At 48.0% G+C, this 25,252-nt stretch overlaps 1 protein-coding gene across 5 annotated transcripts in view; it reads right to left on the reverse strand.

Moving 5' to 3' along the window:
- Window positions 1–649: 649 nt before the first annotated feature.
- The window catches only part of PAK5 (p21 (RAC1) activated kinase 5), an 82,296-nt gene continuing 57,693 nt past the window's right edge, over window positions 650–25,252 (reverse strand). For all 5 annotated transcript variants that reach the window (XM_084513542.1, XM_084513544.1, XM_084513543.1 and 2 more), the window contains 7 exons: window positions 19,304–20,101; window positions 13,725–14,216; window positions 10,433–10,566; window positions 8,297–8,423; window positions 5,143–5,268; window positions 3,633–3,767; window positions 650–2,939 (listed from right to left, as the gene is read on the reverse strand). In XM_084513542.1, coding sequence (XP_084369668.1) covers window positions 2,784–2,939; window positions 3,633–3,767; window positions 5,143–5,268; window positions 8,297–8,423; window positions 10,433–10,566; window positions 13,725–14,216; window positions 19,304–20,101 — 1,968 coding nt within the window. In that variant the 3' untranslated portion in view covers window positions 650–2,783. The remainder of the gene's footprint in view (window positions 2,940–3,632; window positions 3,768–5,142; window positions 5,269–8,296; window positions 8,424–10,432; window positions 10,567–13,724; window positions 14,217–19,303; window positions 20,102–25,252) is intronic.

Below are 25,252 nucleotides of genomic sequence, written 5' to 3' on the forward strand. Positions count from 1 at the left end.
TTTTAATAGGTAAGTAAGTGCGCTGAATGATTATGAGCCAAAAATTAAGGCCATGTAAGGGAAAAGGAAAGGATTGTTTTAGGGGACAGGGAAAGGAAGGTAGAAATGTTTTGATTGGTATGGTCTTTCTGGAGTACTTCATATACAAAGCAGTGTGGGTGTGCTAATCACTTCTCCCAGGTCAGGGATTTTTGCAAAGGCTGCTGAGATGCATTTGCATCATTATTTATTGTCATTATTTTTCCTCTTTTTTTAAAAAATAATTTATTTAGGGTATTTAGATCATAGGCCGCATGTTTTTTCTGCACCCTGTTGCACTGCACACCCTAAGCCTTTGCACTTTCCTCCCTGAGGCAATTTAAAGATGAATTTTTTCTTTCAGTCATGTGGAGGCTCTTTTTCAAACATTATGCCTCGTCCAACTTGCTGTTCCTTGTTTGCTAAGATACGTAAGTTAAATAAGATACATATATTTTATGTATTTTTATTTTATATTATAATTATTTTATATATATATATATATATAAACATATATATTGTGTGTATGTATATACAAGGAATCTCTTTTTTCTTGTTATTGTCTTGGCCAAATGTTATGTGTTGGAACACAATTTAGAAAACAGAAACACGGTACGGAGAACAACCACACTGAAAACAAAATTATTTATTCATTTATTTAACTTGCATGTGCATTTGTCTCACCAGTAGCTGGTGTTCACAAAAAAAAAGAAAAAAAAAACCTTTGAAACTGACAAAACTTTCAGTAAACTTGATGAACACTGTTTGAAGTATCTAATGATAAGAAAGTTGCAGAAAATTCTCCACTTGTACAGTCTAAAATGTGCTAATTATTAAAGAGAAAAACCCACCAACCCCGTTTTTATTCAAAGATGGTTAAAAAAGTTTAGTTTTGTGTCTAGTATTACAGTTTCACTTGTATGCCATTGCCTTTACTGGTGCAGCCTTTTTTCCTGAGTTGTCAAGACTACAAAATGCAAACACTTTAAAACTCAGTAGGAGCCCTCATGCTCTCTGCTGGGTTTCCACAGGTCTGTACCGGCAGAGCATGTTTGTGGCAGGGCAGAGGCTCAGCTAAACACGTTTTCATTAGAAGGGTCTTGAAATGTGCAAACAGGGTTAAGAAGAGAATGCAGTGGGGGGTGAGATGCACACACATAAGAACATTTATTCAATGTTCAAGTTCATGTTTCTCTCCCCTTCTCTGTTTTTTGTTTTGTTTTGTTTTTGTTCTTGTTTTTTTTAAATTTACTCTCCCTTCACATGTCACTTTTTAAAGGACACTACGAAAAGAGCTTCTTTACTATTGGCAAATCTTTTGTCTGGGAGGAAGATCTTTAAGAAACAGCTCCTGCCAGGTTTAGATGTTTGGTTATAATTTGCTACAATAAATAACAATTAATATATTCACTATGAAATTTCTGTAATAAGAAATAAGATAACTGTGTCTTCACAAAACTGGCTTTGTGTTTCTTAACGGTATCATAAAATGAGGTCAGTAAAAAAAAATTGGAAAAACATGGCTTTCATACTATACATAATTAAAAAGAACTAATTAATAAATAAATTTAATTTATCATTGAAATAATTATGAAGCACTTCTAAAAATTTTAAAGGCAAATCTATTTAGGCCTACAGTTAACATGCAAATTCATCCAACAAGTAACACAAAAATGTACCGCAGTAGTCAACTGTTGTATCAACATTCAAAAAGGTCTAGACAGCAGCACAACTTCTTCTATATGGCAAACATCTCGTAACGTATTACAAAGGTCTCTTCCCAATCTGGAGAACACCTTTGTCAACTTCCAGAGCATGACATAACTAACGGGTATTTTTGCAGTAACAAAACTGACATTGCAGCAGCGTAAAGTGAAGGGAGCGCCATGTTTTTAGATGACCCTTGAGCAAAGGTACAGCTGATGCGTTAGTTCCCACCGATGGAGGGAGGAGGGAGGCCCTGACGACCTGCAGTGTGCAGCAGAAGCTCTGACTGCAACCACGTAACCAGAAGCCCTGAGAGGGCAAGCACCCAACGCAAGTGCTCTGACAGTATTGGTAGCGTCGGCTCCCGTCGCTCTTCAGGCTGCTGTGACGGTGGGATGAGTGCTCTCATCACCCCAATGGAAAATCTGCCAAAATTTCTTCCTTTCTAAAGGACTTTTTTTTTTTTCCCGTATTCAAAAGGGTTAAAAAAGTAGGAAACTTTATCTTCTCAAATTCTTGCTAAGTTACACTTATAACTTCAACTAGCACAACAGTTACATGACAAAGTACTGCAAATTATCAAAAGTACTGTACAGAAAATTACAAATTCATTTCAAAATACATTACGCTGCTATGACTGAGATTAAAAAGTGCTTCTTTTTTTGCCAGAAAAATGTTCTTCTGAAATAGAAGTGCCGTAGCCTTTCCTTCTGCACTGAAAGTCTCGTGTTTCGCTCTGGTTGTGCTATCCACTGTTAATTACCTTTTCCACCTTGTTTGCATTTGGCGCCTTCTGCCTGGATGGCCAAGATGAGAGTGCAGCCATGGTCTGTGGCAGAGCATGGCTATGCAGGTGGTGGCTAGGATTGCCCCCGAGTCCTTTGCAGCCCCAGGAAGCTCTCCCTTGTTTTTTTCATGCACCGCGTTATTTCCACAGGGTGGGTTTTCCTTCACAAGGTTTTGCTCGCCTTTTCCCGTGGCTCCCATGCAACCACTGGGAATCCTGCACGGCCCTTACCTGGCCTCTGCACCAGCCTCCTCCCAAAACATCACCAGGTTCAGCGGTGTCTGTGCTGCCTCATGAGGGGCACGATGCAAGAAGGGGGCCCAGCCAGTTTGAGGAACGGGTGTCTCAACAGTTCCTGTGCTGTGGCTCTCTGCGAGGGCTCCCGCACCAGCATCAAGTCCAAGAAGCCCCGGAGGACGGAGGAGACCTGCAACAGCGTGCTGGCATTAGGGGCAGACAAAGAGAAGCGGTTCCAGCCTACGCTGGGTCTTTGCATGCTATTTTCTTGGGAAGACAAAGGGCACTGTGAGTTGTCCTATGACAAAGATGCACTGAACTGGAGGACCGTGCATCTTCTACGTGCCATTCATGTTGAAAGCACTGAGGTGCAGAACAGCACACAATACAGAGCTTTCTATGTGGCGTGTGAAAAGCAGTAACACGCCTGGTATTACTGCTGAGGGCGTGGGTCTGACTTTACCCAGATCGTAGAATCATAGAATATCCCGAGTTGGAAGGGACCCACAAGGATCATCAAGTCAAATGGGAGATGCCCAAAGCTTTGGCAGTGGGCACAGATGCACCAGCCCACGCAGAGCTGGCCTTCTGTGCTGCCTTGCTCTGGTCCTCAGGCAGCGTGGGAAGTGCCTGGATGGCGAAGCTCTGCCCAGACCCCCTGCTCCACCACTCACTGCTGAAGCAAAGCCAAGGGTGGGCACAGAAGGGCTGGTGTGCTGCTGGCTTACACCTCCTGACCTCCCCCAGCCAGTCTTATGTAGCACCCACTGCTCCAGATGGCACCCAAACGCACACTACATGCTTTGGGCAGGGCAATGTGTGGCTCTGACTTTAGTACAGCATTTGTATGTGCAAGACCCTCCTCACCAGAGGAACATCTGACCTTGTGCATGTCCTTCACCCGGGGCGGTAAGTTGTCCCGGATTCGGCGCATGGCTTGCAGCGGTGGCTCGTTGAAATAGGGCGGCTCGCCGTCTATCATCTCGATCACCATGATGCCCAGGGACCAGATGTCCACCTGCAACACGGGTGGGTCAGAAACACCACTGGGAGCACAGGGAGGGGGTGACAGGCTCAGCACTGGGGTGCATGTAAACTTCACAGCACGCACACGCGCACACATGCTGTCTGCATCCATCGTAAGCCAGCAGTCTGGTGAACCATCACCTTTCTTTTTTTTTTAACCAGCTGAAAACAATTTTTGTTTCTGAGTGTTAGCATTAAAGAAATAAATTAGAAAGGCTGTTAAAAACGGTCTGCAGCTGGTTTAGGTGATGTGCACTGGAACCATGGCCAAGGCAGGCTTGTTGCAGAGGCTGACCTCACCCCGTGGTGCAGTGCTCCAGCTGCACCCACCGAGTACTTACCCTGGGTTGGCCCCACCATGGTACAGAGGTGTGCAGTGCGTGGAGGAGCGATGTACAGCAGCTGCTGTGCAGTCAGTGACACTATTTCCCCTGGATCCTACCAACTATAGGAAATCCTGCTTACCCCAAGGCAGATGCAAGCATTTACTACGGCCAGGCCCACTCCCAGCAGTCGCAGTTAGCACATTATATAATCCCCTTGGAAAATGATTCAGCTTCACACTTTTTTTTTTTTTTTTTGTGGTCTACCGCAACACTTCTCCAGAATCCCACTCAGCTGATGACTGTAATTTCTGTCATTTGCCAGCCCAAATACATGCAAGGGCAGTTCATACTTATATACTCCTTTGCCGACACTCTCCCTCGGCTTCAATACTTTATTTTTGCTTTGCCTACTAGTGGGAAACCTAACGTATCTTTAAGTTCAGGCACTTTATAATCCCTCCAGTGTTATTAATGGGCTAATAATAGCTGCTGTTATTGTCCCTGAAATGTCTCCTACAACACCACGTGCACTAGGTGAGTGCCAGCGCCTGCAGGGTGCTCACAGGGGAGGAGCTCTCCCTGCCGAGGCCAGCCCAGGCCCGTCTGCGTGAGGTGAAGGCGCCTCGACAGCTCTCAGGCCTTGGCTGCACAGCTCCTCTCCACTCCTGTGTGTGCAGAGGGGAAAAGAGCATGGGAGCAGGCGTGGGGCTGCTCTCTGCAGCGGTTCCTACAGGCAGCATCAAGTAGAAACTGAAGAGCAGAGGAGCAGAGGAGTCCCTGTCTCTGTGGAGGGAGGGCCAGGAGCTGACTGTCCCAGGCTGGCTGCGCAAGTGTGCTGTGACTGGGAGCTTCGTAATGGGTGGGTTACGGCCCTGCAGAGCCACAGATCCCCCCGACAGGCCTATTCCACTTCTATCTGTGGAAGTGCAAGACACTGTTCAGTGCTCTAACCAGTTGTTCTCTGCCCACACATCACAGAAAAACACATTCAAACATGGCATGGTGTTAATACTCTGGGGCAAACACAAGTGCTGCGCTCACCTCGGTGCCGTACGGCATACGGGAGATCACCTCCGGTGCCATCCAGTACGGCGTCCCGACCAGAGATTTCCTCCTCGGCACCTCCTTTGACACCTGGGCGCAGAACCCAAAGTCGGACAATTTGATCTGGAAAGCAAAGAAAAAGACAGATCCTCTCTTGACTAACAAGGCACATGTTCGCCCCGGGCACCGGTGTCCCCAGGAGACCCCTGTCTCCAGTTGGAGCTGCTGGGGCTGGGAACGAGCTGCGGTGTTAGTGTGGGACAGGGCGGCTGCACACTATTGGAAGTGTGGTTGTAGACAACAACACGTCCTGGGGAACATGCGGCTAATTAAAAAGGAAGGAAAAGAAGTAGGAGAGGCCGGCAGTGGTGCTTGTTACTAAGATCACCTGTCATAGCTCCTTGTCTCTCAGCCAGCAGAAGCTACAGAGGTGATAGCTGGCTTATAGTATTTTAAAAACATTAACTCGGAAAGCAAAACATTCCAAACTAGCAGTATTTATAATTAATCCATTATTGCAAATATATAAACACCATGTTTGCAGCGCACGTATGGATACTAATATTCAATAATGTACATACTGCAAGTGGTACTTACCACTCCTCTTATTTATATGGGGTTTATCATCTATGAGTTTGCCAAAAAACATCTGAAACAACTGGCATTCACCCCCTTTTCTTTTTCCACACAGAGCATAATTTAATGCTCAGAGAAAGCCATAGCCCAGCCAATGATTTTTCAAGATGAGGCCCTCACACTGCAGGCTATCACTAGAAACCTTCTCCCTTTAGTAAGGGAGCTAATTTGGGGCAGGCAGGGATAGGTAGAAGAGACGTTTCCAAAATGGCTGCAAGAGATGAGGGGACCTGCACCCAGTGCTGGGAACTCAGGAATTAAAGGCGGCACTGTCCTTGAGTAGCTGTGACAGTGACCTGAAATAGAAATAACGGGATACACGAGCACTCCGGAGAGCAGCTCTTGCTGCATCATGTGCCTGCTTGTACTTTATATGCAGATTTTTTTTTTTTCCCCAATAAAAATGCTGGAAAATTATGACCTTCCCACTCCCTGTGGTTGTACAACACCAAGGTGAAAACTCCTCCAAGCCTAGACAAAATAAGCTGGGCTGAGTTTCAGTGGCATCATCGCCTTCCAGAAACTGCTCGTTTCTTAAGACTGAATCACAGAAGGGGTTGGGTTGGAAGGGACCTCAAAGCCCACCCAGTTCCAACCCCCCCACCATGGGCAGGGCCCCCTCCCAGCAGCCCAGGCTGCCCCCAGCCCCATCCAGCCTGGCCTTGGGCACTGCCAGGGATGGGGCAGCCACAGCCCCTCTGGGCAGCCTGGGCCAGCGCCTCACCACCCTCTGAGTGAAGAATTTCTTCCTAATATCTCATCTAAACCTACCCTCTTTTAGTTTAAACCATTACCCCTTGTCCTATCACTACACCCCCTGACAAAGCGTCCCTCCCCAGCTTTGCTGCCGCCCCCTTTAGGTACGGGAAGGCTGCTGTAAGATCGCCCCAGAGCCTTGCCTGCTGTGTTTGTTTGTTTTCCAAGTTATTTATTTGGAGGCCTAGAAGCTACCACTGGGGTTTTCTTGGAAGCTGTTCCACATGAAGATAGCCCCAGAGCCCTGAGCTACACACCACCCGGTGTGAAGACGGCCAGTGCCCAAGGTCCATTAACCGTGTATCCAACTGTGTACTCAGCACCTGGGGATGCGATGGGAGCCCAAAGCTCCAGGACAAGTCAAGTGGGAAGTTTCATAAATTGCAGCATTGTGTAGAGCAGCATTTTATTATAAGCACTTATTTGTTTTCTTTCTGATTCGGTACAGACCCTGCTTTTTAAAAAACTAAGGGTATTATTTTTGACAGAATTGCCAAATGATTGTTGGTATTTCTGAAACAAAGCCAATAATAGCCAAGTTCTCCATGCTAAATGTATTTTTCAGTTTACAGGATGAAGAATGGGAGAAATAATGCATATTTTGGAAGCAGAGCCCGATCTCCTTTTGTAGGAGTACAAGAGGTTTTGCATATCTATTGCTCATTCGAGTACATAAAAGAAGACAATTTTCTAAAAAAAGATAATTACACAACACAGCCATGAAGAAATCTGCAATGCAGATAATAAGTACTGGAGTAATGAGTATAATGAGGCACTGTATGCAGAGCCTGAAAGCAGATCAGATGCTATTTCAGCAACATGGATCAAAATTGCAACCGAAAAACTCCTACACACGTAGAATTTTCTTCCCCGCCAGGATTAACGGGAGCAGCCTGTGACCGCTGCAGGAAATCCCTCTCTCGGTGATATGGGAAGTGAATTATAAAAGCGAGCCTTTGATTAGGGAATCGGAGTGGGACTGAGAAGCCGAAGGCTTTACCTTCTGCACCAGAAGATCTAGGTTTGCTTCCAGAGCGCCTGGGTGCTCCTGGGCTCAGTCCAACCACTCCCTAAGCCTTGACTTAGACACGTGCGTAGCTCCACAAGAGCAACCCTGCGAACCCTGCCGACAGGACTCTCTGGCCATGACTGCCTTAGTTTTCAATTGAATTATTATAATGTGGCCACAAGGTGAGACACAAACTAGTGCAGAAATTAGGGTCTTCCATGTTACGGTGATTTCACTTCCTTTAACACAAGGCTTGGGGTGCCCTAAGTTTTTGGTGCCTCAGGTTTTATGGCTGTGTGCCCACAAGTACCACGGCTCAGACCCACCCTGTTCCTTGTAAGGAAACAGGAATTTCTTTGGGACTGAACAGTGATGAGGTATTTTAGTATTTTTTTTGCATGCAAACTTTATTTTGCTGATTAAGCAGGTCATGTGCATCGTTTTCTCTCCTTCCCTCCTCACTCATTCACACCACAAAGACCGATTCCCTGAGAGCAGCAGCCACCCAAGTAAATGAAAGCATGGGAAGGGTACTGTCACCAGGCTCCTACACACACCTCTGGTACAAGCTGCTCTCCCAGGGGGGTGTTTCAGCAGTAACGTGTAACATTTGCTTATGGGCTGAAGACAGACTCTTGAAATTAGGGTCACTTTGACAAGCCACACATGCAGCTGTTTCCTGACAGCCCCCACCAACCTGTTCCCCTTGCATGCCAGCGAGAGGCAGCAGGGGAAATGCTGGGTGCTCACCCGCCCGTCGCTTGTGAGAAGGATGGAGTCGCTCTTGATGTCACGGTGGATGACGCCTTGGTTGTGCAGGTAGGACAGGGCTCTCAGGACAGACAGGCAGACCGTCGCTATCTGCTCCTCGTTCATCCTGAAACACCAAGGTGGAAAAATGCACTGAGCATTAATGAAGAGAGCAAGGAGGGGACCTGGAGTGAGAGGCACCAGTACTGGACAGCCAGCAGCCCTGCTAGGCAACAGCTCTGGAGCAACCCTCCAGTCTTGCTTCTGTTGAAGAAGGGAGATGCTGTGTAAGGAACAGCTCTGAGACAAGGTCTGGGGAAGTCTCCCTCTAGCATTAAAAAAAACAGAGTATTTTATGCGATAAAGTGTGTTACAGTGAGCCTGTTTCCCTCTGGGAAATAATGGAAATGCCTTATTTACAGTAACCTTACTGCTGCCAAGGAAGATAAATCAGTACTGGGATGGAATCAGGCACAGAATAAATACGAGAAAAGCTCTAATTGTGCAGGCAAAACAGCAGGCCCTGGGTGTAACTTTATGAGCATTTCCTTTGCCTTTACAACTATTAGAAAAAATTGAGGATATTTCAGTAGAAAAATATACAGTGAGAGAATTATTGGGTCATTTCTGTGCTTTTCTAGAGAAGCCACCTGCTGCAGCATGGCAGCCACGGATGGGACAGGCTGCGTGCCGTGGCCCTGCTGCCCCGTTGCTGGCAATCCCCAGTGGCTCTGCTACCCCCGCAGAAGCTTTAAAGCATTTCTGCCTTAACTTGGTGATGCTATTTGCAATATTTCAGCAACACCTTTAAGAGAAGGTCACGCAATGTAAAAAAGAAAAGAAAAAAAAACACAGAACATTAAGGAATGACTATTCTGAGTCAAAAAATAGATGACAGCTCTTAAGAAGCAGTGTCCTGGGAACAGCTGTTTGCTGTTAAACTCCTGTCAGAAAATATCTCGGATAGAGCTTTTAATGTTTTGGGGAGCGGTGGTTAACAACTGACTTGTAATATTGTGATTTATTTTAGCATGTCAGCTAAGGCAACATGTAAAAATAAAATACCTAAATAAAATAAAACTTTATTTATTTTTTTTTGGCTAAGAGTAACACTAAACCATGAGGGAAGCCATTTTCATGTCTGATTTACTACTCTTTGCTGCTACTCTTTGCTTTTCTTTTTGCTCGCTTAAATGCTCTCCCACTGGATTGGTGTGGAAATATTTATTTTCTTTATTCCAAAGGAAGAATTAAACACAGTATTCCTCTTTCCGAGCCCGTTTTATTCTGCTTATCAGGAAAAAGATGAGTGAAGAGCAGATGTAAGGTGGGTTGCAAAATCTAATGGCTCTACTCAGAAGAGGAACTGGAAGAGAGAAGAGGCACTGGTCGGTGCACTACAGCTTTTGGACTGACGAATTGCTTTACAATATTAACTGAAACATGGGGACCAGCTCTACAGTAAGCACAAACACTGTGATATAAAAATAATTTTCCCATTATGTCTCAGGCTCAGCTTGCAGTTAACATTTCTGACAGCATAGTTATGTGGGTTATGAGTATCAAGAGAAATCACCCCTACAACTGACACGGTTATGACAGCAAAGACAACAATACAGATCACCATAAGGGGAAAAGAAGTGCTTTTTTTTGACATTTGGGGAGTTAACGGATAAAAGTCATCTCTGCTAAATTAACACTGAAAGCTCCAGCAAATCTCTGTCTACCAGCAAGCCCTTCCAGATATTTCTTTCCCTTCTATTTAAAAAAACACCTGTACTGACAGAAATTCATCTGCAGTGGCTTCCTTATGCTGGTAAAGTGAGCGTGCTGCAGTGTGTGTATGTATGTATATAGGCACCCGCACACGTGCAGGTATAGCTGTATGTGTAGCTCTCTCTATAGCTGTATGTCTCTCTAGACACACACATATATAGCCATGTAAGCACATCCATGTATACATTTATATATCTCTTTTGCATGCATGTGTATTTTATGCACGTTTTGCACGTTTGTATAGATGTGTTATGCGCGTGCATCTATATACACAGACACATACAGCCACACAAAACCCCCTCCAGGGAGCCAGGGGACACCCCCTCTGCTCTCCTCAGCGTGAGGCGAGCACCAACCCACCTGGTGTGAGTCACTATGTCTGTCAAAGCGCCGCCCTCCAGAAACTCCATCACAACCCACAGCTCATCACCAACAAGGTAACTGTTGTACATGTCAACCACGTTTTCATGATGGTAATCTCTCATGATTACAACCTGTGAGGAAGAGAAAGGGGGTGTGTGAATTGCTACAAGCACTCTCTGACCTTCTTTTTCGCTGTACTTTTCTCTCTGTGCTTAGTAAAGGCTCTGCTATGAATCACAGCCTCACTCATCCTTGTGCCAACGCATAAACAAAATCAATCTATTTACATAAAATAACAGTCATCGTAAATGCATTAGGAAAAAGGAAGAATCCTTAGTTGCTAAATTATAAGTGGTAAATAATTGTGTTTTATGCCATACTGCAGGAACAGGACTGTTTACTTCAGTGCCTTCTTACTGCCAGGCGCTTTCAGTACAACACAGATGATTTTTTTGACCCAATCAATTGCTCAGCCCATCAAAGTCTTCTTCATCAGGAAGTAAACGCCACTTTGCACAGAATCTTAACAGAAAGCTGATAATACAGGGGCTATTATAAGGCATTAAAGGGCTCTGAGTCCCCTGGGCTGCTGAAATGGGGAGACCAGCACAGGAGCTGTGGGGTTAGGGAGCAGACTGCCGATAGGCATTATAGCTCGAGTGACTGGGAGGGACCAAGATTAGCTCCACTCTGCTCCTGGGTGCTCCCAAATGTTGCCTTAATTGTGCATTTTGCTATTATATATGTTAAAATGAAGAACTACAAGGATATAGTTTCTCATTCCTCACTTCAGTCTAGCTTGTCTGGATACGCAATAGCATCTTCACTTAAATCCAAATAATTTAATAGTGCGGAAAGGATGATGGCTAAGAAGGGGTGTGCAGTTATGCTTTTAAAACACTCTGTGGTTATAAATCGTAATGGCAAGTGCTGGAATAATTAGTGTCTTGAGTCATGGTGTATAGGTGAATCTGCTACACAGGTGCTCTGCACGCCTGCTCCTCGTACCAGCTGGGTGCAGGACATCCCCCAGCTCAGGCTGCAACGCTGGACCTCAGTGCCTCCAGCCCTTGGTTAGGGAGGACACGGTCATGCACAACTCCTTCAAGTCAGCAGGAATTTCTCTCCCTGTGAAATCTGCTAGATTTGTTTGCCTCCATGGTCAATTGTATTTCTAATGTACTTACTGTTTTGACTTCCAGTGCTTTGAACTACTGAAATTTTAAAACAAAAAGCTGTAGGAGAGCTGGGAATTTGGGACAAGACCTTGTCCAGAGGTGCAGCCGTGAGAAGCGCTGGGTTCTTGTGTAAAGCATGGGACAAAACTAACAAAACTCAAGGAGAATAAGCTTAATTGAATGATTACAGTTTCATTTTACAACTAACACAAAACAGATGCTGGGCCAAGCTTTACTTTAGAGCTGTGAGCATGACAGGTAGGAGCGGAGGCGCAGGATGCCTCAGCAGATCCCTGTGAGCCTGAGCACCACGTCTAGGAGTGAACGTACAGGACTGGGACTACAGGAACAGCAGCTCAGGCAAGGTGGGGACAACAGCCACACGATAGTGAGGGGTGCCAGAAAGGGGAATGGGACAGAAAAGAACAGCAAGGGAAGGCTTTGATTGCCCCTGTGTAGATGGAGGGAGGCATGCTGGAAAGAAATTTTCAGATGAGGCGAGTGAGTGGAGCGTGTCAGGGAAGCAGCCTGGCCCCGCACAGCATGTACAACCTGCTGCAAGATGTTACCACTCATGAGATGCTCTGTTAGAGCTACGCAGAGCAATTCAGTGCAGTCTTCCAGCAGAGGCAAAATAAAGCCAAAATACCCAGCATGGTCATGGACTGCAGAAAGGAGAACTGTGTAGAAATGAGCAAGGTTTATTGAAAAGCTCCTAGGAAGCAACAATCGGGCCATGGCTTGGATGTCTGGCACCCTCTCCGCCATCAGGGAGCCCAAATTTCCCCTCTGTAGGGCTGTGTTTGATGCAGCAGAGGGTCTGTCTCTGGCCAAATGGCAGTAGAGGAGGTTTCGGGAGGGACTGGCACAATGAACAGTGACGAGTGCACCCAGGAGGATGGTGCTGACCTCAAGTCCTAAAGGAAATCGAGTACAAATTGGCTGAGCTGCCACCACTGTGACTAACCCATTGCTTGTAAGCACCCAAAGCGCAGGAAGTGGTGAGTGTCACCCCTGGGCTCAAGGGGGCCCCGGGGAGACAGAAACAACCACAGGTTGATCCAGCTTCTGTGCTCGGCAAGCGACTGGAAATAGTAGCTGCTATCATGTCACTAACAATCACAGTATGATATAACAGGGAACAGCATAGAAATTTGTGCCTCAAAACCCTCTTAGAGTTTTTTTACAGTGTGCAGTCCTGCTCGAGACTAGTCTGCTGGGATTTCAAGGAGGTGCCAGATCGAAAGTCTTTAAAGCAAATCTTTCAGTATTTAAAAAATGTGAAAGGAAACCAGACTTCCATGTGCTGAACGAGGAGCCTGCTACAGCTAAAATTCAGGAAACAAGAGATAGGATCAAGTGTTTCTCACAAGAGGTTTCCCTAGGGACCTGCAGTGTTTCTGGCATTGATCAGCGTATCTGTAAGTACGTGATCTCGAAAAGAGAGGGGAATACACAGCACTGATGTCTACGGGAGGGTAAGAATTAAAAAGGAGAAACTCTTCCCACTGCAGAAGGAACCCACAGCACCGAACAGACGGATGAAAAAATGGCAAAGGAAAATCAGTGCTCTTAAATTTAAAATAATGGGCATGGGAAAAACAATTCTGTGTAACCAGCAGTGGTCTCTGAACTGGCTATAACCTCTCAGGAGATGTGGGAATTAATATAGATGGTTCCATGAAAAAGGGACGGTCAGCTCTTTGCTTCCTAACCCACAAGAAAGCAAAGCGTTAGGAGGGGAAGGAAGAATAAAATAAGCATGTGAATGTCCGAGTACGGTGCATATGCTTCTTAAATAGTCGGGTTAGTCTGGATCCTCCACCTCAAGGAATAAACTCCACCAGAAAACGGTGTGAAAAAGGCAACCGGGCTGTGTCTATGCAGCTGTAGGCTGCATGCACCAGCTGGTAGATTTCTTAGTTGTTCCCTGTGACTTCCCACCATGTTACAGGTGTGAAGCCAGGAGGAGACGTAGCTCATCTGAAACCGGTCTGGTTATTTTAGACACCACAGACGAGCACAGGGCTCAGCACCTCTTTTAGGCAGACCTGAGGGCCACAGTGGGTCTTCAGTCCCCGTTTCAGGCCGCGCTACCCGGAGCAACGCACCTCATTGAAGAGCAGCTCCCTCCTCTGCTGCTTCCTGAGATCCATCTTCTTCACGGCCACCTGCTTGCCCGTGTGCTTCTCGGTGGCGATGCAGACAATCCCCGTGGAGCCCTCCCCGATCTTGATGAAGCTGTCCAGGTACTCCCGGGGGTCGCCGGGGCTGACGACCAGCTGCAGGGCGGCTCGGAACTGTTCGTGGGACACCCTGGAGGGCTGCTGGTCCGAGGAGGAGCCCCAGCTGGGCGGAGGGTAAGCACTTGACGTGATACTGGGGGAGCTGGGGTAGGAGGCGGTGGAAATATAGGGAGAGCCGGGCTGGAGGGGTGGCTGGTGATAGTGGGACGCTTTGTGGTAGACCAGGGGGTACTGGTAGCTGCTGCTGGAGTAGCTGACTTTGCTTTGACTTTGAGGTAGCTTTGCTGGGCCCCGTGGGTAGGTGTCCGACCCGGAGAGCGGCGGGCTGACTACCAGCTGTGCTCGGTCGTAATCCACCTGCAACACAAAAGCAGAAGGTGAAGGTGGGTGCAGAGATGTGTTTCCAGCCAGCCCTCACCGCTCGGCTCGTGCTCAGCACCCCAGACGTGCTCAGCGGGGTGCCAGCACAGCATGCTCCTGCATGGACCCGTTCTTGTCCAATGGACACCGCTGGTACCCATTTTTATGGCCAGGTACCCATTTGCAGACATCCTAATCTTTGTTTAATGACAGCATAGGCTCCAAAAAAACCGTATTTGCTCTGTATTTGCAGTTCCTTGCAGGTTCTCTGGGCCATTTTCTCCAATAATCCACCCCAATCACAACTAGGAACCCTTTTGCAAATTCAAATTCGAGAGCAGATGCAGCCCCCATCCTGTTTCAGTTTTCTCTTTCCCCTTTTTATCCCCATTCAGCTTTAAAGAGCAGGGTCTTTAAGGGTTTTTAAGAGCTGCAGACCACAAAGCAAACAGCAAAGCAGCACCAAACTCAAGGTGCGGGGTAAATCCCGGGGAGTTCCCATTCAGCGAGCACACGACCTGCTTGAGATGAGAGCTGGGAGCCACCCGGTGGAGTTTACAGAGGGACCTCCTCCGAGCAAGCCGTGACGAGGAGACTAATTCAATTTACCATTTCTTAAATCGTTTTCCGAAGTGACACGCTCCTTAACTGCGGTGTCACGAAACTGCTAATTTTCATCTGAAATCAGAGAGAATCGCGAGGAGATGATCCCGGAGGGAGGCCTTTGTCCCTTGCAGGTTCCTTTCTTTTATTCTCCCAAGCTTTTCTAAGCTTCTCACACTGCAAGCAGATGAATACTGCACCTTCACAAACAAAACACCTCGTCTCCATCCAAACATACAGAAGGACGTAAGACAAAAAAATGCATCCGAAACAAGAACATGGTTTTCCTTTTCCCCAGAAAACAGCAGCTCCACACTGATGATATAACGTATGTGACTCCTGACGACACATGGAGCATCGAGGGGCGGGGGGGTGGTCAGACACAGGCTGGCGATGTAGCACAATTACAAATAATTACGGCGATGAATTCATTTAATCAATCAATTTGGGTGGCGGCGCGCAGGGGGTGGACAGAGCAGCGGAGCCGGCGCAGCTCCCGGGGCCTGCTCCTGCTGCTGGCTGCCAGCCAGGAGCCCCTGATCCGTGTTAGTTAAACGCACATTAATCTGAATTTGGCAGTGTAATCAAGGACCCAACTGAACTGTGAAATTGAATTCTGCGGTGGAACATCGTTTGACCGTTTTATGCTACGACTGCAAAAAAAAAAAAAAAAAAAAAAAAAAAAAAGGAAAAGAGAAAAAAAAAAAAAAATCTGCCGCAGCATCCATTTATCACCGCGCCCCACTGCGCAGCGAGGAGGAGTTTCCAGCCTGGGTGCGGGGAGAGTGCTCGCCTCTTCCTCGTGCCTCTTCCTCAGCGGGAAGGGGGAGGCCTCGGCACCGGGGCTGCCCTCTGGGTTCCCTCCTGCCGCAGCCACAGCTCTCAGCCACACGGCCGGGAGGCTGCATTGGTGTGACAGCACGTGCAGGTGGTTCGGGGCATCCTCGCGCTTCCTCCGTCACGCGGAGAGCTGTGGATAGAAGGGGGTCAGGGCACCACGAATTGCACGCAGGGCATTGCGGCCGCCAAGCTGATTAACACCGAGAATTGCTCCGGTGCTTCAGGGCAGGGAGGGGAGCTCGGGTTACCCCGTCCGTCCTGTAGATCTCCGTACACAGAGCCACCTGAATTAGCGATTAGACTGTAAAAAAAACTATTTTTAAAATTCAGAAGGGGAAAGCCCAGTCTAGAAATTCAAGCTAGATAAATCTGTACCGAGGAACTGAGCATGCCCTGCGCTGACATAGTAAAAGGCAAACTCCGGGGCTGAGCGGTCTTTCTCCAAATTATCGAAAGCTTTGTGAAGTTAGCATTTGATAACCAGCTTGCAGCACGAGGTAAACCCAGGCGCTACCTGAATGCCAAGCAATCCTACAAAAAAACAGGAGCACGAGTGACCAAATCAGCCCCACCTCTCCTCCCGGGCTGTATCCGTATGCAGTTCTTCGCATCAGGGCAAACCTGACCACCCTTATTCCACTAATAATTCCATTCTGCTACTGAATGCAATTACCTGCTGAAAGGAAAGCCTTTAAATACTACAAAGGAGAGAAAAAAAGCAGCCCTGCTCTCCTGCACCAGCAGGTCAAGGGGGCAGATGAGGCTGTGACACGCCATCCATCACAGCTCCGCAGCGCACGGCGATGCCCTGCTGCTCCGCGCGGGTCACTTGGCTGCCTCGCAGCACCACCCAGCTCCCTGCAGCAGACAATTTTTGCTGCTAAAGGTGGAAATAATGCTGTGTGCAAACTCAGGGTAGCTCCCAGGCTGATGACAGCAGCCCCCATCCTGGGTGATCTGCAGTCGCTGAAAGCGCAAGTGCTGGCACAATGGGCTGCGGTGGTGACGGCAGCCACAGCACTGCAGCCAGAGCCAGCTCCTTCCCCGGGAGCAGGCAGCCCCTGGCGAGACGGGGTTGCCTGTCGGTAAATGGAAAATAAGATTTCACTTGGATTAGGTTTCGGCTTGCTGGAATGAAAGGTGTGGAAGGGACGGGCTGTAAATCACATGGAGGTAGCAAGGGAAAAGGCTCGTCTCTACAGAGCTGCCGCTGGAAATCTTGGAGACTCCCTGTTCCACGCATGGCGGTGCTTGTGGAAAGCTCCTGACACATGAATGGAAAAATAGAGAAAAAAGGAGAGGGCTCCTGGTTCTGCCTCCACTGGGCTGGAAACATCCTGCTGGTGCAGTGCCTGCAAAACACAGCAGGGCAAGAGCAGCGCCGAGCTGTGGCCAGGTGAGAGCGACACCTCTGCCCTGGTGCAGCGCGATGGGGCAAAGACAGGGAGAGCAGGAACCACGGCCCCTGGCAGGAGGGACACGAAAGGGTCACGGGGAACCACTGCAAAAAAAGTGATGGCAAAGGAGCTTCAAAGTAACAGGGTGCAGTTCAAAAGGGCCTGGGTTGAAGTGGCGGGTGGAGGAGAAACCTGCACTACAGGCTGCCCAGAAATAGGAGGAGACCTTCATGCAGTACGCAGACTTGGTGGGATGGGTTTGGGATGTGGCAGTACTGAGGTGACTCCCTTTTGTTCAGTGCGTTTTGAAGCCACACAGCTGTGCCTGCAGACTTTTTCAGCGCTTATGTTTTTTTCCCCTTTTAATTCTTCTTTAAAGCCAATCTCATTTGTACAATATCTGATCTGAGCCCTGATTCTCATTTCGTAAACCCATTTAATGAACCATTATCTTACTAATGCCTCCTCGAAAAGAAGCCTCCTCAACAATCAGCCGAGGCACGGAGCTGCCGTTCGCTCCCCGGAGCTGCGGATGTGTTTGGGGACTGAAACTGCTGCATCTAGCAGTGAATCATCCAGTTTCACCGTACCGAGCCCGTAGGAGTGTTTTTGGTGCTCTAAGGGGAGAAACAGCTCACAATGAATCTTGTGAATCTTTTTTTTTTTTTTCCAGAACTCGTGCTTTAACTCCTCACCCCTGCACACAGGTAACTGCACACCCGCAGCCCTCTCACCATAGCCCAAGCCCAGAAAAGGCGCAGGAAGAGATGTGGTCACTTTTCTCTTCCCCCCCCCCCATAATTTACCCTCAAACTCAAAAGGCCAGATTTGTGCTTTGATGAAATCTGGGAAAAAAAAAAGAAAAAGAAAAAAAAAGCATTGTTTCATTTCACCACAGGGCGCTGATGAGAACTTCAGACCTCAGCATTACAAAGTAGACAAAGCCCGAGTGCACGCCTCTGGTATGAGGCTATGGGACGACTTCTTGGGCTGAAGCTGCCAGGACCAGGTTCTCAGCGCTGACAGCCCAGACAAAAACGTGCTGTGCACATCAGCACGGAGCAGCAGAAGGGATGGTGGCGCTTGACAACTGCCAACCCCAGCACATCCGGCACGTGCCAGCACACCAGGGCCATTCCAGCCCTGGGAAACGCAGTCTCATCTCGGTGCCTGTTGCTAAGGGAACCTGGTAATGCTCAGTGTGATCTGCACTGAAAAAAAAGGAAACCCCCTCTTGTGGAACAGTGGATGTCATCTAATAAGGCACCTGTCATCTGGTAAGGCTTTTCCATCTAATAACCAAGCGGGTCATCATCGGAGCGACGTGCCTGGACGGGTGAGCAAAGAGCTATTCCCTCAGCTGGACAAACCAGCCAGCTATGGGAAGTCCCGTGGGGTGGCCTCGTGGATGATATTCCTTGTGTGCCTCGGAGGAGGCTGAGCAGGCCACAGCATCTCTAGAGGAGCTGCTGGTAGGTAGCACATCTGAGCTGCTCTTTTGCACCCTGAGCCTGTTTCTTTTTTCATCGTTGTTACCTACAACTGTGTTGGGTGAGAGAAGAGACTGTGATTTTATTTCGCTGCTTCAAAATGAAGCAGAGAGGGGTAAGCCCCTGCTCTCATTAGCAGCAGAGTGTTAATAAACCCTGTAATGCACCCAGAAACCTGTCAGCCTTGTGGCTGTGGGGGCTGGCACTGCTGGGTGAGCCGCAGGCAGCTCCTCTGCCTCACACACATGCTGGGCTTGTGGCTGTGCTCCCTCAGCAGAGCAGGAACGCTTTTCTCAGTGGCACAGAGATGTCAGCAGTAACAATTTAAACGAAAAAAAGAATCTGAAACTCAAACCAGACTGATTTTTCAGCTCCTGACAAGATCTGCGTTGGCACATGAACTCCTGGTGCTACCAGAACTGCCGCAGAACTTGGGACTTTCGGAAGTCCCAGGTAAAACCCATGGAAGTTGGGCACTTCCAAACTGCTCTCTGAGTAACTTTGGAAGAGCAGGATCTGAAACCACTGGTCCATGACGTCTGCTTTCAGATACCCAAGGGAAGTGGGTGAGTTTTCACACCCACCACACACACCATGGCTGCACAGCTCCTGGGGATGCCACCAGCCGCATTTGGCACTTTGTGCCCAAGCCCAGCTCCTTGCCCTCAATATTCTGCACATGCCCAAATTTTTGCATTCCCGTTTTGGAATTTCCCTGTCCTGGTAGCACCGTCACCAGGGCCCTTAACGTTACCTTGGGGATGCCTGCTGCAGTTTCGGACAAGCGGGGGTAGGTGTACGAGCTGTAGGAGTGTCCTTGCTGGTGTGCTTTAAACGCGCTTGCTCCATAGGGCATGGCTGGCTCCTGCAGACCAGAGCCCGACCTGGATCTCTGCCTCATCGCTGGCTGAGGGCTCGCCGGGTCCACGTAGGATGATTTCGGCCTCTTGTCGTAGTCGTCCTTGCCTGGGCTATGCCCCCAGTCGCCATCGCCGTACTCCAGCCTCTCCTTGGGGCACTCGCTCTGCACCGATGCTCGGGACAGGGTGTAAGGGAAGGGGTCTCTGTAGTCCAGCGAGGATCCGCTGGGAATCCTCTGGTACTCCAGCTTTAGGCCTCCATATTCGAGCGGTTTGGGTTTTGCCTCCACCTGCGCCTGGTAGTCTGGGAGGAACCTGGAGAGGTCTGACTTCAGGGGTGTCACTTCTGAATAATAGATGTCCCTGGAAGTCACCTTCATCATGTGCCCGTTCTGCTTGGTGGCATAGCCCCCTTTGTAGTACCTGTCCAACTCTTCCCCGTACAGAGTCTTGTCTCTGTACTTTTCCACGCCATAGTCTGTTGTCGTGTCTGACTCGCTGGAGTACTGGGAATACGTGAGGTACCCGTTCTCCTCCTGGTGCCTCGGCACGTGGTTGGCATTGCCCTGGTGGTGGGTGGGAGGGCTTTCCTTCCGCAGGGAGTTGGATCGTGTCACGGAGATGTTGTCGAACTCTTCCAGCAGGCCGTTGATGGAAGTATCCTTCCGAGGCTTATTTCCTCGAACGATAGTCTGGGAATAAAAAATTGCTTTGATTAAATGACTTTCATTTAGTACCTGACCAACGAAACAACAGAAAAGTCCGCGATTCACCCAGAAATACACGTAGTGATGTCACATTCTCCAGTCACATACTTCACCATAAACCATTGCCAGAAAAAAAATACTTACAATAGGACATGCAGAAATGCAGAAACAAAAGGGTCAAAGTCAGTGTCCACCATAAGCTGAGAGTTACCATACAACTCCAAGACACTCTTAAAAAAGCTCAATTTAAGAGGTGGGTGTTCAGCAGCGAACAGCAGAGACACTTAAAACTTGTGTTTTAAAAACCTGGTGTGACTAAATTTGCTGTTATCCAGTTGTCCGCATCAAGGCAAGCTGGAAGGCTGAGTCTGATTTGCCAAGTATGGATAAGCTAAAAAATATCATTCAGTGTTAACTTCTACATATTTAGCTAACTGCTGGAGTGGAAAGTAGCATAGTGAACACGTCTTTTTTTTTTTTTTTTTTACATTCCTGTGTGCCAGAATTACCACCAGGGATTGCTTCTTCATCGACTTAGAGACACACGGGGAGGATGGAAAAATAATACTTACCTATGCCTCCTCCCAATGCACGCGGAAATCCCTGTGCAGGACCATGGCTTTGGGACATCCACATGATGGATGCCATGGGGTGCTGGCCTTGGTTGTGTCTTGATACTGCAAACTGCCCCCTGCCCCCTGCCCAGCACTTCTCAACTCGGACCGAAGCAGCCGTCTTCCTGTTGGGCTGGGAAGCGAGCAGTGCTCGGCTGCAGCCCTCCCTCAAGAAAGCCCGACTATTTTTAGCTAGCACCATCTGAAGACCGTAAGCAGCGATCGCATCCATTTTTCAGCAGCTGACTCCCATCGAGTGCTGCGTCATGTTTATAAACACTCTGCGAGAATGAGATGTACAGATTAAGGGCCGGGGTCATAAATCAGCGTGGTTCTAGTGAAAACAGATTTGCTTATCTGATTCGCTTTGGCTAAATATCGAAGGTTGTATCTACCTTAACTCTCCTGGTTTTTAAGCAGAGTCCCTGTGGCCATTCATCCCCAGGAGGTGTCCTCCTGTGTCCTGCAGCCTGCCCGTGCTGCCCGTGCTGTGCTGGACACCGAGCGTGGTGCCCAGCCTGGCCAGTGCCCCGCCAGCACTGCGACACTGGCAGAGATGGCGTTAGCAGAAATACGTCCCTGTAAAACCTGACCCAAAGCTGGGGGAGCAGCACCGAAGGGCTAAAACAAAGAAATGTCTGTGAAAGGGGGCTGTGCAGGACCGGGGTCTACAAGGAAATGTTTCCATGCAAAGCAGGCTGATGACATGTGATGACCAGGGGCAGGGGCAGAGGGCCGCGGGGAAGGGCTCAGCAGAAAAAGGATGGTAATTGCTTTAATCGGGTCAAAGCTCACAGTGAGATACTCCGGAGAGGTGGCTGTGTTGATGGCCAGAAAGGCAAACACAGTCCGAGTCGTATCTTTTCACCACACTGCATTTAGCTGACGTGGAAGGCTTTGATTTTCAGCCAGCAGACTTACCCCTGTAGCAGTGACTTGTTTTTTCAGAGCCCTGACTATCCCCAGCAGAGGCAGGGGAGTATGAATGGTGCTCCAAAAAGGGCATGTGCGGGACTAGCAGTACCTCCCTCTTTGGGCAGCATCCTGCTCTTCACCTCTTTGCTCATTTTCCGCCCAGGAGAGGTTCGCAATGCAATCAGAAGACGTGACAGGGCAAATTTTGTCTTTTGTGGTGTCTGCCTCTCTTCCCCACACCTCTTTAAGCCCTGCTTTGCCCTGTCTCCACGAAATTAACAGCAACATACTTCTATTGTTCAGAAAAAGACAGCTGAGAAAAGCCGGGCTACGAGCAAAGCAGTGCTGACCTCCCATTGATCCCTCCTCTGATTTATGCCCGTAATTACTTGCCTGATTTGCTATTTTGAAGCTGGCGATACTGAAACAATGGGACAGAAAAAAAAATCAGGAGCAGCAAATAGATCACTCCTTTCGCCTCCGAAGTCATTCAGCGAGACAAGAGGAATTGGTTTTGTTAGGCTACAGCCGCTTTGGCAGGATGAATGCGCGATCATTCATATTTAATTATCACGTAATAAAACAGCACACTCAACAATGAAATGCTTATAATTGAAAACAAGATTGAAATACCCAACTGCCACCTTGCTTCCCCGGTGTAAATCCATGCCAAGGAGTAAAAATGCCAATGTAATGATCTCCGTGGGACTAGCCTTCACAAAGGAGAGCCTTCCTGGAGCAACCTGCATTGTGCCTGCACAAAAGGACCTCGGAGCCAGAGGGAGCCCCTGGGAGCAGAATGGCCACTGCAGTTATTGGAAAGGGGACTTTCCCTCCTCTCCTCCAAGCAGATGCTCTGCTGAAGCAGTTTTTTTTTTTGAATTCAGATGTGTATGGGATGTGGGGGGGTGGAAGAATCACAAACAGGTATCCGAGCCCATGTCAGAAGGAATTTTAGAAGAATGAAGTTGAAGGTTTAGGTGTTAGGGAATTGATCAAAGACAGAACCCTGCAGTTTAGGGATTTTCCGCAAATGGAAGCCACCGTTTTGATCATGAAGATACAAAAAAAAAAAAAAAAAAGGAATTTTGGTTTTCTAAGAAGAGCATCTGCCACCAAATCTCCAGTCTATGAAGAAGTCTTTGTGACCTCAGTGTCACCTAGCCCTGACTGATGAAGTTAGGGAAATGAAGATTTAACCCCCCCTGTTTTCTCCCAGCGCTTTGAGAACAACCACTGAAGAACACTGACTTCCAAGAACAACGTCTGAATTTTCTGTTTGCTTCAGGCTCCTCTCCACTAGGAAATTAGAGGTGATGGGACCAACCCCCAGGGCTGAGCTGGTTTGTGGGCACTGGCCTGGGTCCATGCTGCTGAACGCTCTCAGCCTCTGAAGCAACACCAGTGGCTTGGGGAGAAGTCTCTGCCTGGTGCTGACTGTGCCCAGGGTCAGTTGAGGAGGATGCTACCTGGCCCAGGTGAGGGGCTGGAGCAGCTGAATAGCACAGGGTATTTAATTTCAGTGCCTGATGATAATCCTTGGCGCCGCTTCATTGTATAAGCACCGCCCTTCAGTGCAAACGGAGGATAAAACGTACCTGCAAATCTTCATTAATGCCTTGGCAGTTCTGCCTGAAATCTGCAACCATGCCTGTGAAGCACAAACCCTGCTGGTGCTAAAAACACACCACTGACGTTATTACCGTAAACTAGGGTGTAAAAGTCATTTGTTGAAAAACCAGAAAGGAAGCGTGATCTTAAGGTGATGGATGTTTTCTACAGAACAGTCAGTGCTCTATTATTACCATTGCTATTATTATTATTGCTATTATCATCACTACGTTATTGTCGCCACCACCATCATCATCACTACGTTTATTTGCTTTAGCTTGTTTCTAAATTTAGCACTTCCCTTTTATGAAAGGAAATACACCTGGATGAGATTCCCCTACTGCTAAATCAGACAGCCTATCTGAGCTTATTTTTTTGTTGTTATTTTTTATTAGGGAAACACCTACCACTATTGTTATCAAAAGAACTGCTGCGTCCATAGAGCAATGAAGGACGTGCTTCACAGAGACCCTGTGAAGTCCTCTATATTGTCAAGCATTTTTCTAACTGAGTGGAAGTTAGGATGTTTACACACAGATGTGAAACACGGTGCCTCCCTGGTGGGCAGAGTTAATTCTTCGCCATTTACTAGGCTTAAAAAACAAATTAAAGTCCCAAGGCAGGCATTATGCTATAAGACTAATAAAGGTAATTGCTCTGTAAGGAAGCTCACAGAAAATCAAAAATTGGAAATAAAGGCAAAGGAGCTATTTCTACAGAATGACACTTAGGCTGGGCCATGCTAACCCCTCCTGAAGTCATTTGCTCCAGAGAAGGCGTGCTGGGGGCTCACAGCACCCTGCAGCTTTCCTCTGCAGAAACAAGGCAGAGATTGACAAACTGCCATAATCATGGCCCAAATTTCCAAACCTGAAAGCCTAACGTTAGTCAGAAGTTACCCAGGTTTGAAGGTGTGACTTCGGTGGATGGACAAGGGGCAGCCTGAATTGCTGACATTGCTCCCTCAGGGACCTGGGAGTACGGTCAGGGCGCTGCCAGGCGCTGTGCTGCACTAGCAAGCAGGGGGAAAAGCTCCTGGGACTGAAACACATCAGCAGAAATCACAGAAGATGGAAAATACGAGCTCTAGCTTAAAAAGCAAAACCTTGAAAAAAAGCTGGAAAGAAAATCTAGCAGAAAAAGCAGGCTCTATCGAAAGGGATGTAAACACGGATTTTCCTGGTATTAATACCACAGAACTCGTGACCAGTTTTCACAATTTTAAAGGGTTTATAAACGGAAAGAGACAGTGCCTGTTTCCACATCAACAGGGAATTCTGTTTTTCCTCACCTGAATTTCGATAGAAAATGGTTGTTTTGTGTATTTATTTTTTTCTGTTCTTTTTGCCCCTCGCTGCTCTTCAGATTTTTAAGCTTGGAAATTTTTTGAAGCCGCGGCAGGTAAAGCGGATGGTTAAAAGCAAGGCATCGTGTGCAGAGAGGCTGATCCACTGAGATTTCCGAGGCCTTTGTCGGTGACTGCCGGGGATCATGTAATGGAAACCTGCACAGTACCCGGGCATGCACGACAAACAGAAATCAAACCCTACAGCAGGAGCAGCTTTCGCTGGGTTCCACCCTGGGAAGACGGGCTCTGTTAGAGTCGATACCCCGTGGTCATTAAAAGGCGTTTTCAAGGCGCTGTGCAGTTGGGGTGGATCGATGCCACGCCAGACCGAGGAGCGCTGGGGAGTTTTATGCTGCCGTCCCCCACTAAAATCAATGGGACGCAATCTCCGTGAATTCAAGCCGGCACTCTGCAGCTCTCAGCTCATTTCCAGCGCTCTCCGGACAGGTTTGGCGTGTGCTGTGGGTGCGGGTGACAGCAGACATCCTTCACGGCGCCGCCGTAGCGCTCTGTCCTGCAGTGATAAGCCATAATGGATCTGTCTGCGAGAGCCGCTGCCTTGCCTCGTTTCCAAGAGCAGATGAAAAACAGCTTCTGCGCTCAAATACGGTATTAACCTTGACAATAATGAAGTGGGTAATTAACTGT

The sequence above is a fragment of the Aythya ferina genome, assembly GCF_964211825.1.
Source record: "Aythya ferina genome assembly, chromosome: 3".
Lineage (NCBI taxonomy): Eukaryota > Metazoa > Chordata > Aves > Anseriformes > Anatidae > Aythya > Aythya ferina.